Here is a 15,202-nt window from a genome sequence, read left to right on the forward strand (position 1 = left end):
TATCTCTTCTCCCGACTACAGCTGGTCCAGAATACGGCTGCCAAATCGGTATGCAACAAGAGCAAGTATAGCTCAGCATCGGAGTGCATGAGGACACTCCACTGGCTCCCAGTGAGACAAAGTGCCAAATTCAAGTTACTAAGTCTTGCATATAAAGTTTTACATCACCTAGGACCCAAAATCCTCCAAGACAGAGTCAAATTCTATTTACCAACACAGAATCTGAGGTCGCGCCTCCAAGCACGGGCTATTACCAAACGTCTCAGGAAGTGTAGAATGGGGGGTCGTTCCTTTTCCCATCTGGCGGCAACACTTTGGAACGAACTTCCACTCGAACTTCGGCTCATCGACAACCACATGGCATTCAGAAAACAATTTAAAACGCATCTGTTCCCTAAGGCCTGACCTGCTATCCAGGAACATCCTCCCCCTGCACCCCCCAGGAACTCCTCACTTAGATGTGCTTTCCTTAGCGCCGTGATATCCTGTACGGATGAATGTTGCGCTCTATAAATTAATAAATAAATAAATAGACATAGTAGTTGCATGATTACATTTTTTTTTACATTTGTTTGATACACAAATGTTAATGAGTCCCGGCGCTGGGATTTACTGAAAGCAATCAGGCAAATTAAATGGAAGACTGAAAAGCCACTTTCCAACAGCTTCCTAAATATTAGGTGATTAGTCACTGTTGGATGAGAAAAAGGGAATTTATTTCTTGATTTTAACTTTAGTAGCATTCAAAAAGAAAAGCAAACTTCCAACTTGGTTGAAAGGAGCAAACCAGGTTGCTGATTAATTCAAGCCATTGTTGATATTATAGGGCTTTATGGAAGAAACAAAAAATCTTGAAAACATTGCCCATTGTGATGGGTAGTCAAAGAAGATAATGATGAACTAAGAAACCATATGAGGTAGGTCAAACAAGAAGCAAGCAACAGCATTGTATACCGGTTGTAAACGTAGAGCCGTATAAACAGGAAATCCTAAATACAGTACATTGCCAGCATAGTTGAGTCAAGACCCAAGCATCGACAGAATGATCCTAAAATAAGCCTGTGCTAGGAGTACAGCAAGTATATTTTTGATCCCATGTTTGAAAATCGTTCAAGATTGGATTAATATCACAATGCTTGTGTTGATGTTGTATGGTAACTATTCTTGCTGTGTTTTCTTTTCCCTTGTTGTGAGTTAAATTGGTTGACATGTATATAGGTCGTGTGTGGATTAACTGGGTGAGTGTTTACTCTGCTCTTCATGCTCAGGCATGTCAAATGGATAAAATTCAAATGTATTTCCTCAGGATTTAGAATCTGATTCATGATTGAGTGAGTACTGGAGTACATAGAGTAAATTGCTCTGTGAGTTATTTCCTGCTATATGCATTCAATTATGATTTGTAATTTATATATGCGATGGGGTGTTTGCTACTGGCAATATACTGCTTCCGGCATGGAAGACTATGGGCGCAGGAGGCACATAGGTGGGCGTGAAATGGTGATGGCTATAGACAGTATGATCCTTCAGACACGGAAGACTGTTGTCTATGTGCGGAGAATACATAAGGCATCCAAAGTGGGTGTGTACGTTGTGTAAGTCTTTTGGCAATTTACTCTTCAAGAATGGAAAAATATTGTCTGTGACTAGAGTATGTACAGGACATTCTGAGTAGCTGTGACACATCTTGGTTAGGTGTGTGACATCCTTTGTAGGTGCACTCATAGTGGGCCCGATTCACAAAAGTAATCTGAGACAAAATCCTAACTTTACGACTTTCGGCATTCACAAAGGGCATTTAGGAGTAGTAAAGTTAGGATTTTATCTCAGTTAAACTTAAGTTTTACTTAAGTTAAACTTAAGACCAAAACTTAACTTTAACTAAGACAAAATCCTACATTTACTACTCCTAAATGGCATTTGTGAATACTGAAAGTCGTAAAGTTAGGATTTTGTCTCAGATTACTTTTGTGAATCAGGCTCAGTGTCTTTTAGCACCCTTCTCTCTTCTGTTCAAAGCTTATTTTCATTTTTCATTTTCTAACTTTATTCGGCATTGATGCCATAAGTTATCAACACAATAAAAAAGAACAAAACTGTTGCACAAGCACTACCAGAACAAAATGTGTGAATCTGAACATCCAGCAAAGCAGAGTAGGAATTCTCTCAGATATACAAGGATTATCATCAAGAAGACAATGCGTTAAAATTACCTGAGACATTTCCGAACCTTACTAGGACATTTTTTTTAAATTCATGCCAAGAATACATTTTCAAACAATCCAAAGATTTACACAGGCAACATCTCATAAATTCATACAATACAGTAAAAATGAATAAAAAATAAGATAGCAAAGAATGTAAGTCGCTGGATGGGAAGGGAGCATTTCCATTCATTTCCATTCATGAAAGCAAAAATGATCATAGATCACCTCATTGGAATAGGCAGTCAATGTCAAGTTATAAACATGATGTATGTTATGCATAAAATCAAAAGTGCACTATGCATTCCCTTGCAGATGTGCGAGAAGCAATGTCTCAGAGCTCCTATCTGCCACAACGTTCTGTATTATGTAAAGCATATTCAAGTTTCTAGAGGCCCAGGAAGAGGGCAAAAAGCAGTGAAATTCTAAGCGCTTTATTATCAAATATTTCTGAGACCAGGGGCAGGAAGAATAGGCGGGCAGAAGACTATCCAGATTCAGGGTGCTCACTCATTCTACAAAAACCTCTTAGGATCCGCTAAGTATACTAAAGGTGATATCCATTCGGATGTAAATCCGTGTGTGGATACATTTTAGATGATAACAATTCCTTCTATACTAGCTATTGGCAAACACTTAAGCTGCAGATGTTAAGAGCGTGTTGCCATGGTTTTCCGTCTTATGGACCACACCCTTCCCAGAACTCTTGCTACTGCACAAGCATACAGTGGGCTGGGGTCTGATCTTAAAATTCTTAGAGCTTCAGCATATCTCTGGATGCCCATCTGAGAACAACGTGGTTTGATCAAGGGCAGGTATAGGCAGGGCAAGCAAACAAATGAGCTACAGCTTCTTTTAAGGCATTGCAGGCTGGACATAATAGCACTGGTGAGGAAGAGGTAGACCATCTGGCTGTAAATGTGTTACGAGACAATGTTCCTAGTCTAAACCGGATGCATAGTTTCCTGCCTATAGGGTCAGTGATGAAGTCCAGAGAGGATTCAAACGCGATATAGATCTTAAATGTAGCAATTTCATTGAACAGCATGCCCCTATTGATGTTATTGGCATCATTCAGAGCTATCCAAGACCAATTTTTCATTAGAAGGGAAGCAGACAGTTGAGTAAAAGTTCCATAGATCATGTAAGCCCAAATAACTCAACAGTTTCTTAATGTTTTTGGGTCACTCTATTTTGTGCAACCTATCCAGCTCTGTAATCTTTTGCATATCATCAGCGTAGAGGGCTAGTTCTGGTGTAGTTCTCAGCCACCTCCAAAACAAGACAGGGCTAATTCTTGCTTTGTCTATGATCGATCCCCTCCCCATATCTAGTTTAATCGAGCGTTCTGTGGAGCTAGCAGAAAGCATAACTTGGTTTCTCAGGAGCTTGTTTCCAGTTTTGGGCATATTCACTAAGTTGTGGAAACCCCAGAGCTCTGCCCCATAGAGGGCAGCTCCCACTGCCTTTGCATTATAAAGTTGTAAAGATGGAATAATAGGATTGCTGAATGATGCACGATGTTCTTTCAATATGGCACCCACAATGTGTTTGTGTTTAAGGGAAGCTTTTTCAATATGTGTTTTCCATGACTTTTTGGAAGACAGCCTTCTAGGTAGTCAAAAGCATCTACTTTTTTTTTTTTTTTTTTAAATCTTTATTCGGTGATTAAAAAATACCATAAAAGCACATATATATACATGGATAAAAAGTCATTAAACATTAATCAAGATCCTTATACAAAGTTAGTGCAAATAGAGATACCGACATACAGGATCATAAAAAAGGAAAATCCAAAGTCTTTCATTCCTCTCCCCTAGTCATCTTTAATCGGACCGCAACCTTAATAAAATTCATAATACAGCACAATGTTAGTGGATCAGAGGCTTTTTGCAAAAAGACTAATGCGTCCCTGGCACGTTCCTGTTGGGCTTTTTTTTAAATATTTACAAGAAATCTGCGCCTGGGCATAGAGAAATAGGGACAGAGCAAAACAAAATGAAGGGAATCCTGCGGAGACCTGTTGTCGCAGCCGCAGGGTCCCTTCTGCTCAATTGACGTGGTGAAACCTGCTGGTGAGGCCAACATAAAAGGAAGTAAATTCAGTCTAAAACGGCACATAAGAAATCTATCCTGTGCATTATGCACAAGATACAGATAAGGCTCCATACCCTCCACACTCTTTACCAGATTATGAGCCCTCACAGTCTTTTTAACACCTTCAGCCTCAGCTCTACATTGGGTTTTCCGCTCTAGGAAAATTTCCCCTACTTGTTTCTTGTGCTGGGCTGAAATTGATGTGGGGTTCGTGAAGAGGTTTCCAAAGCCTAAATCTTCAAGGGTGTTTCTTACATATTTAAGCCAGGGGATGCGCATACAATGGGTCCTATCTAAGCAGTCCAATAAAATTTCTCTGCTTAGATGCGCATCTGGATTAACCCATATTTTTAGCCAGGCCACAATTGGCCTAAGTTTTAACAGGTCATCCAAGTATGGTCTCCCTAGCTCCCTATGAGCTATGATTCCAGCGGTACTTGGTGGTGCCCTCAGGATAGATTTCAGATATTTGTTTTCTTCCTGTTGAATTCTAGTGGTGTTCACAAAGCCCCATACTTCTGCCCCATAGATTACTTTGGAGCATGATACGGAGCCATACAAGTTCATCACCTGTTCCGGGCTCCATCTACCTAGCCTCCTGCCATATCCAGCTATAGCCCCATTAGAGGCAATCATTTTGCTACAACATTCCACCACTAAAGAGTTAAACTGCAAAGCACCATCAAAGGTTACTCCAAGATAAGAGAACGTTTTGACCTCCTCTAAAGTATGGGTGCCTATTGTATAAGTAAATTTAGAGGAAGGTTTTTTGCCGGCCAGGAGTACATATGATTTGCCCAGGTTGACAGATAGATCCAGTGTACTCATGAACCTAACAAACCCGTCTATCAGGATTTGTAAGCTTCGAGGTGTGCGTGCAATCAGAACCGCGTCATCTGCGTAAAGCAGAACAGGAATATGCCGCGCCCCGACCCTTGGGGAATCTGCCTTTAACCCCAAGAGAAACTGCTCCAGGTTATTAATATAAAGGGAGAACAAAAAAGGGGCAAGAATGCAACCTTGTCTGACTCCACTCTTACAGGGAAAAGAGTCAGACAATCCTCCCTCCCTATTAAATCGAACCTTGGCCGTGGTGTCGCTGTGTAATTCCCTTAATATGGTAGTTAAACCACTCTCAATCCCCATGCTTAACATCATATCCCACAGCTTTCCTCTATTGACGTGATCGAATGCTGCTGCCAGATCCATGAATCCCATATAAATGGGTTCATCACTGGCCAGAGTATATTTGGCAGTCAGCATGTAAAGGTTCAGGCATTGGTCACTGGTGGACCTCCCTGTCCTAAACCCGTATTGAGTGTCCGAGAAGATGTTATTCTCTTCGGACCACTCGGACAGTCTGTTGAGGATTGCCCTACCCAAAAGTTTAGCCGATACGTCAATCAGGGAAATGGGCCTGTAGCACTTGGGGTCATCCCTATTGCCCTTTTTGAAGATTGGCACGATGATCGCTTTAGACCAGGATGGTGGCAGGCCGCAAATGGTCGCAGTATTTATGACCCTGGTCATCAGCGGGGCCCATAGTTCTATATTACTAAGAAACAGGTCAGGGGGAATTCCATCCGGCCCCGGGGCTTTATTTTTAGTCAGACCCTCCATCCCTGCAGTAATCTCCTTAAGAGTGAATACTACAGAGGGAACCTGACTTGTGGTTACGGGTGACTCTACATGGATACCGGGCTCATGGTTATATAGACCCCTAAAGTGTGTGACCCACTGCTCCGGGAGGATGTTAACCCCTATCTCTGGGGAATCATTTTCTTGAAAGGTCGGTTTATTAATGATTCTCCAAAATCCCGCTAGATCCCTTCTTTCGCCTGCCTCTCTTAAGTCTGCCCAAGCTTCTGCCTGCAGGGCAAGTTTCCTCCTTTTGGTCTCTTTTTTATATTTTTCTCTGCACCCCTTGATTTTTTGAGGGTCCCTTGGTTTTAGCTTAAGGGAGCATTTCAACTCCCTCAGTGCCTTAGAGCAGTCTTTATCAAACCACCGGGGATTTACCAGATTACATGTGGGCGCACTGGTCCTAAGTAGGCCATCGACCAGGTTAGCAATCTGGTCAAATGCTTCCAGTACCCTTGGTCCCTGGACTTCTAGGTCTAGACAGTCGTTAATGGCTAGTCGGCCCTTGTCGCCCAAAGTTTTATAAAACTTTACCCCATCTATTTTGGACCATTTCAGTCTCCTACCTTGATCTGTGACCCTCTCCTCAATTGAGCGGTGGACTCTAGTTCCAGCACCCACCCTATACGAGAGCATCAAAACAAGGGGATTGTGGTCACTAAAACTGCTCCAATCTATCCCTACACTGATTATTTTGTTTATCAGGGATCTCGAGGCCAAAATATAATCTATAATAGATGAGCAACCCCTGCCCTTGAAAGTTGGTGGGAGTGAACCATCCGACTGTGGGTCTATCATATTAATGGTATGCTCTAGGTCGTACTTAAGCCGAAGCAACCTAAGAGCCAACCCAGTAGGCGTATGAGAAAAATGCGGACCCTTCTCCATTGGACATTATGACCAGTCTGTGTTTACCTTGACCAGTGCCGGACAGAGGTGGCAATTAAAGTCTCCCACTAAAAGCAGCCCGTGCGGCGGCCCCTTATTTTGGAATGTTGTTTCTTGTCCCAGCCTATGGTCTAGTTCAGCTAGTAGCGGGATATGGTTGTTTACTATCTCAGTGTTATAGATGTTAAGAACAGAAAATCTTAACCCCTTTCCGAGGAACCGAACTACCTGAATCCCATGTGAGTTCCAATCTGGGGAGGACCAGGAGCCTGGGAGGTCTAAATCTGCGTAGATGGACAAACCGCCCATTGCTCTCCCTGATCTGGATTTTCAGGCGGGGACAAAAAAACACTTGTACCCCTGTAGATGGTAATTATTCACCAAGGCCCATGTCTCCTGTACACATATAACTTGAAATTTTCTAATAAAATCAACCCATTCCTTGTTATTAAATTTGCCCGCTATGCCTGCTACGTTCCAGGAGATGAATCTCGTTCCCTCTCCCCTCCGTCTTGAACCCCCCTGGGGCCTTGATGGTATCTCCTGTAATGACCCTTGCGTAGCCAGCCCATGTCCCCCTCCTATACCTTCTATGGCTGTAGCGTTAGGTTCAGCAAACATGGAAATCCCCACACCACTCGGTAGAGTTTGCTGAGCCTGAGAGTTTTGCTCCTCCACCACCTCTACCAAAACGCCCTTATCCATGTGACCCTGGGGGACATTATCTGTTTGTCAATCCACCCCCTCTAGACCGTTCAGGCAAGTAAACCGGTTATAGGTGTGCAAGGGTGGTTCTGGTCGGCCAAATAATGGCCTAGGGTTGAAGGCCCAGTGTCTCCCCCTCCTGCCAACCCTCTCCCAGTTGTCATGAATTTGGGGCGGCTGCAATGGGACTGGAATAATGGGGAAAAAGAAAGATACACGAAGGGTTTGGATAGTGGATTCTCTGGATCTATTCTTCCCTTGGCATATGTAGGACACCGTTCCTGTGTCCCTAAAACTCACCAATATGCAGTCCCCTATAATAGATTTGTATGTTCTCCCCACCCATGGCACCCTTCTTACCATTATGATTTCGTTATTAAGGTGTGTCGGCAGGGGTCTATTTATGTTTAACCACTTAATTACCCTACTTTTCAGGGCACAAAAATCCTCAGTTTCACCTTCTTCGAGTGAGGGGACACCCGCCATGACTACAGTGAGATCATTAGTCTCTGGGGGTAGGTTAGGTCTGCGTGGTCTCAAGGGAAGCTTCATTAGGGGAGTCGGTGTGGTACTATCTACCGGCTGTGCCGGATGAACAGGGCCTGAAGGAGGAGTAGTCATGTTAAAGTTAAGGGGCTTAGTTGATGCAGGCTTGGGCCTTAGGGGTTTTTGCGGGGCCGCCGCATTTGCGGCTTGTAGAGGGACTAAGTTTGCTGCACTATTTACAGGCTGTTGAGGGGCTATTGTGGCGGGGGTAGATTCTAGATGCCTTCCCTGATGACCAGCCGGGATTTTCAGACTACCTAGTGTGGCCTCCAGAATAGGAAAGCAGCAGTCAGGGCAGCAGTTCTCCACACGCACCAACAGGTCAGCCAGGCATCTACTTACTCAAGCGCGATTCCCCCCACGAACATCTTCCCTCTAAATTACTTATGCTGGTTGATGGTCGTGTAATTGGTTTTAGCGGTGTTTACTACCAGTCCTTGCGAGGAACAGAGTTCTTCAAATTGGCTTAAGCAGACACCGTAGTCCACTCGGGGTCTGAGACACTAATAAAGTGCCATCAGCAAAAAGTCGGGTATGTATTCTCATTCTGGCCATAGACGGAGCGTTGTTAGGATATGCTGACAAAAAGTGAACTGCCTTGTTTAGATATAATGAAAACAAGGTTTGAGTCAGCACACAACCCTGTTGAACGCTCTTGGTGATCAGGATGTGGTCTGTAAGCTGGCTCCGATCACCCCACCTTACACTGGCATAATTATCCTTGCGTAAACAGACAAAAATGTAAAGAATATTTGTAGGCATCCCCATGTCCCTTAACACCTGCCACAGCTTTTGATGGGGTACAAAATCGAAGGCAGATTTTAGATCGACAAAGGCCACATACAAATGCCCCCTGCCATTTAAAACTGACTTACAGTACAGTGTCAGGAAATGATAGGCCTGGTCTATGGTGCTGTTTTCTTTCCTAAATCATGCTTGCAACTTGGAGAGCATGTTGTTATCTTTGATCCAGTCATTTTAGATTTTGCAATACCACCAGACAAACCACCTTTTAAATGATGTCTGTTAGACTTATATGTCTATATTATATGGGCAGGCTTCTGTCTACCTTTTTGTAGATTGGCACAACCTCAACTCCTTTCCAGGAGTTCGGGATAGGTGCGCCCCTTGCAATGAGATTGGATAACGCTAAATATATATTTAGGCTAGTTTGCCTTGTCACTGATATAAATATCTCCTGGGATGCCATTGGGTCTGGGTGCCTTACCACGTAAGATGGCATCTAGGGCAATTCTGATGTCACTTAAATCGAAGGTCAGTTCGTCCTGTGAGGAATCATATTTCTTTAAGGGTAGGCAGATAGGGTCTTGGGAATTATCAGAGTATGATGCCTTAAAATGATTATACCAGGTAAGTCTGGGGATGTGGTTTGCTGCTTGCGCCATAGCCCCTCTGCCCCCATACCACCAGGACCCAAAACCTGCAGGGATCTTCGTCATTACACGATTTAATTATGTCATGCCATTTCTTCTTATCACAATCCCTCTTTGCTTTCTGGCTTTTTTGATATTCATATTTTTAGTCAGCAATGTGTCGAGATTAAAGATGGTGCTTTTGAGATCTGAAGCAATGATAGACAGAATGTCATATGAGCTGCTATGTGGTGACACTTAAGGGTGATGGGAACCATAGGCATTTTTACACAAAATGGTGATATATAAAGACAGAGGGGGTTATAGTCACTCTCGATCCTCGACTTGACTGCCATGTCCCCCACTTTGTGCCAGAGTCTGATGTCAATCAGTATGTAGTCAATACGACTCTCATGATTAACTTTGTTACATGTAAAAGCCCCTCTGTTGTCTGATTTTGTTCTGCCATTTGCAGCCCTAAGTCCATATTCTAATGACACAGCCTTCAGTTGCAATGCTGCTTGAGTCCACTTTTTTAGGGGGGGGGGGGGGGGGTTAGGTCTGGTTGAGGTATACCCAAGCGCTCATCTTCCCCGGACGATAGTTCAATGTCATCACAATCCAAGGGTTCAAAGCAGTGTTAAAGTCCCCGGCCAGTATGACGTGCGTTTTTCATCTTCTGCTAATGCCTCTTTAGTATGTGAAGCATTTCGGACATTTTACCGCCCTTTATCTCTCTAGCGTAAACACTATAAATATCAACATTAAGGCCGCCATTTGACCTAACTCAGACTTTTCGATTCGTTTATTATTTTTATGAATAATTTTGGCCTTTCTACAAATTTTAATAAATCCGTTTATATGGCAGCAGGCCCAAAAAATAATAAAAACCACAGTCTCATTGCACACGGCCAGGCCTTATCTAGGGTGGGATTCTTTTTCGGCCTGGAGCATCTTCTGAACTCGGCCCTTAGCTGGACACCTTTGGTATAGAAAAATGGGAGAACTTTGCAAAGATCCATTTCTGGAGTGCATGACTTTGCTAGACGTATTGGTCATAAACCACCCGACTTTGTGTTAAAAATATATAAGGTCAAATGTATTTCAATGACCACTTTTGGCTGCGAAATTTGGCTTTATGCCAAAAACGATCAAATTCAAGTGGTTGTAAATACCTTTTTGAGGAACCTTTTGGCTGTAGGTCAAGGCACCTCTGCTGAGATCATCCACAAAGAACTGGGACGGACCTTATTTTCTGACCTCATTCGTGTATGCCCACTTCTTCTGTGGTGTTCCGTCTAGTCAAAGGAGGATTACATTTAACTAGACAAATCCTACAGGACTGCCTGCTGCTATATAAAGCTGACCATATACCATGAATCTCGTATATAAAGAGAACTTTTACAGAATTTGGCCACCCAGACCTCTTCCATGGTTCCATGGACATTACTAAAAAGGATTTTATCGGGATTATGAAGGCCTTCATTCAGAGGGTGATCACAGAAAGGAAGAATTCCACTTCAACTAAACAGTCTTTTCATGGTTATGTTATGGTTAAATCAGTTCCTGGCATGGAGCCTTATCTCCTATTGCATATAACTTACAAAACAAAGGTGGCTCTGCCAATTACAAATGCGCATCTACTAGGAAAGTTTCCGGGTATATATTCAAAGCGACAAGTAATATTTTTGGAGCTCTCAAGGTACTAAGCTGCCCAGCCACTTGGAGGGTAAAACCCTAGAGAAAAACTCTAGGAATTAACCTATTATACATAAGGAAGTACCGAAGCACACATAAATAGTGGATACCGTCCGAGATTTATTTTTCTTCTCAAAATACGTGATGTTCATTGTTCCGTCTTGATACACAAGCCGACATGTGTTTCGTCCTACGGACTTTTTCAAGGCTATAAAATTCTTTCCGGGAAGTAAAAAAAGGATGGCACAAACATTTTAGCTGTAGTCGGTCAGAGTGTTTTCTCACAGCAAATCCTGATCAAAGATGAGCGTGCTTGTGCGCAACAATGGTGCATTCTGACACAACTGACACACACGTCGAGCGTTGTGTGAGGACTATAGATCCCCACTCTGTATGCACGCGTATAAAAGGAACCAAGAAATAAAGTAGACAACGAGTTCCCGACACGATGCAGGGCCCAATTCCACCCAAGAAGGCCTTGATAAGCCTTGTAACTATTCAAACAAGAGGACCTGTGGCTGTAGCTGTAGTATCGTTGTCTCACGGCCTGGAAAGAATTTTATAGCCTTGAAATATTTTGAGAAGAAAAAGAAATCTCAAACTGTATCTATACTTTTTGCTATAATATAACTTGGCAATATAATATTTTATTTGCTACAACTAAGCACTACTGTTTGGACTTTCTCCTATTGGATATGTCTAATCATCACCAGTGTCTCTTAACATCTCTGAGACTGAATATCTTACATCAATTGTTATTTCCAAAGAGAGTCTAGTTCTCTCAATTCACCCTGCCTCCATGTACCTGTGACAATATTTCTATCTGCACTTCCATGCACATTTGTGCTCAAAATTCTCTGCCTTCCGGCAGAAATATTTAAGGCCTACATTATCTGCATATGGTTTTAATCAGATTAGACCCGCCTATCTATTCCTACAGCTTTTGGCTACACCCAAACTGTGTTATTTTATCTCTCGCTTTTTATCTGGGGTTTTAAGCATTACTCTCTAGATATTCATTTGTCTGTGTTAGGAATGCTCTGGTAATTTTTTTTTCTTTTCTGTATATAATTTGTATCTAATTGATTTTTAATGTGACTGTTTTAACTTACTTTATGGGCCGATGTGTCTGATTATTTATTCAACCTTGCTTGTTTACACAGAAAATATTTTGCTCTGTACTTGTACTTTGAAAATCGAATAAAGGTTTATTGACTTGACTAAGTCAGATTCCCTGGATATCTGGAGAATTGATTTCCAGGTTATGTATTGGACAGTTTAATGAAGTTCTAAACCATATTAGCAAACCATCATAAGGTGGGCTGCAAGAATTTGCTTTGGCTGGGATACAATGATTATTGTACCTGGTCCTGAATGCAGCTTCTATGCTCCAGGTTTCTTGGAATATGCATATGTCAATTATTTTTTGATTAAATCATTCCAGCCTGGCAATTGTAGTTTGGACTTAAAGCCTACCATGTTCCAGAAAACGAGTGCTAGCGTATTCATTGAATCGTTTTTTAAAACTGTTTGCTGACTTGATGGTTTCTGCGAGTAGTACTGGATTATTAATGGAGGCGTTTAATGTCTGGACAGCTTGTGGCTTGTTAGTTGTAGGCTGTGGTGCCCTCCCCCTAATAGGCGGAAACTTATTTTAGCTATATGTTTCATCATTCTTTGGACAAATTGTCTATTGTTACTGTGTGTTTTAATGTTTTATTTGTTCTATGTTACACCATTTATTGTCTTGTTTTTGTTGTATGATTTAAGGAGGGAGATATGTATTTGGATTTTATTATGTTCCTTGTATGCCATAAAGGGAAATGGGTGGCATTCAGTTTTGTGTGTCTTTGTGTGATTATGTACCTGGTCTGTCTTTATGGAAGGGAGGTTGTGGTCAGTGTTATTCTGTTGTTTTTTAGGGAAGGCACATGTATGGCATTTTCATGTGGTACATTTGGAATCCTTCATGTTGTGATATTCTGTGGTTGGTGTTTGGGCCAGAGTGATCTGAGTTGAGCTTGCTTGACCATCTAGCTACTGGTGGGGTATTTTATGTATATGACTATCTTCTTCTTGTTGAGCGAAACGTACACTAATTCTGTCTGTTCGTGTACTAGGCTACATTACTGCAGAAGTTATCTAAGGTTTTACATCAAGACTTATTTTAAATGCACCACACACTAGCAAACAATTATAATTAAAAAATATTAGGTCTGCTGTTAGAAAACTGCACATGAAACCATCTGAAGCAATGGTGATGTAACGTTCCTGATAACTCTCACTTCCACCAAATAACACCTGAATGTTGCAGTGGTAATTCTCCCAGCAAACAAGCACAAAGTGAAAATCACCCCAATATAGAAAATTATATATTGCCACAGCTTTTCAGAGGATTACGACCTAACCTAAATAAGGCCCTAAGGGTGAATTTTCAATCAAAAGACTTCATTCAAAAAGTTTCTGTCAAATGTCCTTCCAATCAATCATGTATTTCCAACAAAAAAATCTGGTTCCTTTTAAACAATATAGTTAGCCAAAAGCTAAGTTGTAAGGGCCACTTTTAACTGATTTTAGCAAAGAAAGTGTTGGTCCTTTTGTGTAGGATAAAATGGAATTAGTTACATAATGCAGAAACTCCCTCTATGGGCACCAGCTAACTGCTGTATTGGATTTGAGCATGGGCCACAGAGGTGGAAAGTAGTTCTGAGATCCCAGGATATACAGATGATGAACCTTGGCAGCTATTTCAGAAAAAGGCGGAAACCTAAAATGAGAACCTGAGACGAGATCATGGAATGGACGGAGAACACACAGAGAGCCAGGGGAAAAGATCTTCCAGTGGACCCTAGCAAAGCCATTCAGAAGATGAACATCAATATTTTAGAGAGCCCGTAGATACTGGGTTGAACTTTTTGAGCATTATCAATGTCAATTTCGAGTGAATTTGAATCCACACTCTCCTTCATGACAAATATGTTATGCTTGATGAATTACTTCTCTGCATCGAAGCTCTCTCTGGTTCTCATTTGAAGGGTTCCCACGGCCAGCCCAAAACTCAGATTCACTGCTATTGTTTTTGGTGTCCACTTAGCCACTAGCCCATTAAGCTTTAAAAACACAGGAGTACATTTCGATATAAAGCAATCTACAATGATAGAATATGTAAAATAATAGCCACTTTAGTATCAGGTAAGTGGCCTTTAGGCACATTCTATAATGGTCTTATCACCACTGTATCTTCAATATCCAGAAACCTTGGTGAATTTTGCACTATAAGAAACATATATCCATTCTTTAATGGTGGTGTAATTTGTTTTCACATTGTTTCATCTGGGTGTAGGTAGTGGTTTATATAGCATCAAATTTGCTTTAATGAAAACCAATAAATTAGGAAGCAAAACCTTTATATAATAGAAGTTACTCTGGAAAAGTATTGACAATTTTCTGCAATTAATGATACTGATACCTGCTGATAGAGGGTCTCCCAGGAATCTTGTGTCATAAGACGAAAAAGAGCCAGAAAGGCCCAGCCAAAGGAGTCAAAGCTTGTGTATCCATAATTGGGATTGTCTCCGGTCTTGACGCACACATAGGCAGAAGGACATTGGCTAAGGAAAGAAAAAGAAATGTCAGGCAGTGCCTGAGGCTAGGACACCATGTTACTGCAAAGATTGTTCTATTTTTAACATCATTTCTTTTATAAACCTTGGTGCATGTATAGTGAAACCCACAAAGAATGTAGAAAATAAATGATCATAAAAGCACAAATATAAACATCTAATTTCTCATCCTGAAGATGCATAAAAAACAATAATATTTTTTATGTTGTATCAGTTATTATAATTTTGTATTTCGATAGCAATCAACTTAACAATTGCCAAATATTTGGCTCATATAAGAAACGCGGAAGGAAAAAGAGTAGATTCCGCATTGCCCTGATTTCAATATATGACCTAAAAGACCTAAAAGATGTCCGCAGCGAGCCCTCGACCTGAACACCCTATGAACAACTTTCCATTTTAGAGAACATGTCGAAAAATGTGAAAA

General features: G+C 41.5%; 1 protein-coding gene across 6 annotated transcripts in view; it reads right to left on the reverse strand.

Annotated features, from left to right (window-relative positions):
• LOC146789704 (sodium channel protein type 5 subunit alpha-like) overlaps positions 1-15,202 on the reverse strand; it is a 975,168-nt gene that overhangs the window by 579,202 nt on the left and 380,764 nt on the right. For all 6 annotated transcript variants that reach the window (XM_085632035.1, XM_085632032.1, XM_085632036.1 and 3 more), the window contains exon 9: positions 14,622-14,763. In XM_085632035.1, coding sequence (XP_085488161.1) covers positions 14,622-14,763 — 142 coding nt within the window. The remainder of the gene's footprint in view (positions 1-14,621; positions 14,764-15,202) is intronic.

The sequence above is a fragment of the Triturus cristatus genome, chromosome 10 (assembly GCF_964204655.1).
Source record: "Triturus cristatus chromosome 10, aTriCri1.1, whole genome shotgun sequence".
Classification (NCBI taxonomy): Eukaryota; Metazoa; Chordata; class Amphibia; order Caudata; family Salamandridae; genus Triturus; species Triturus cristatus.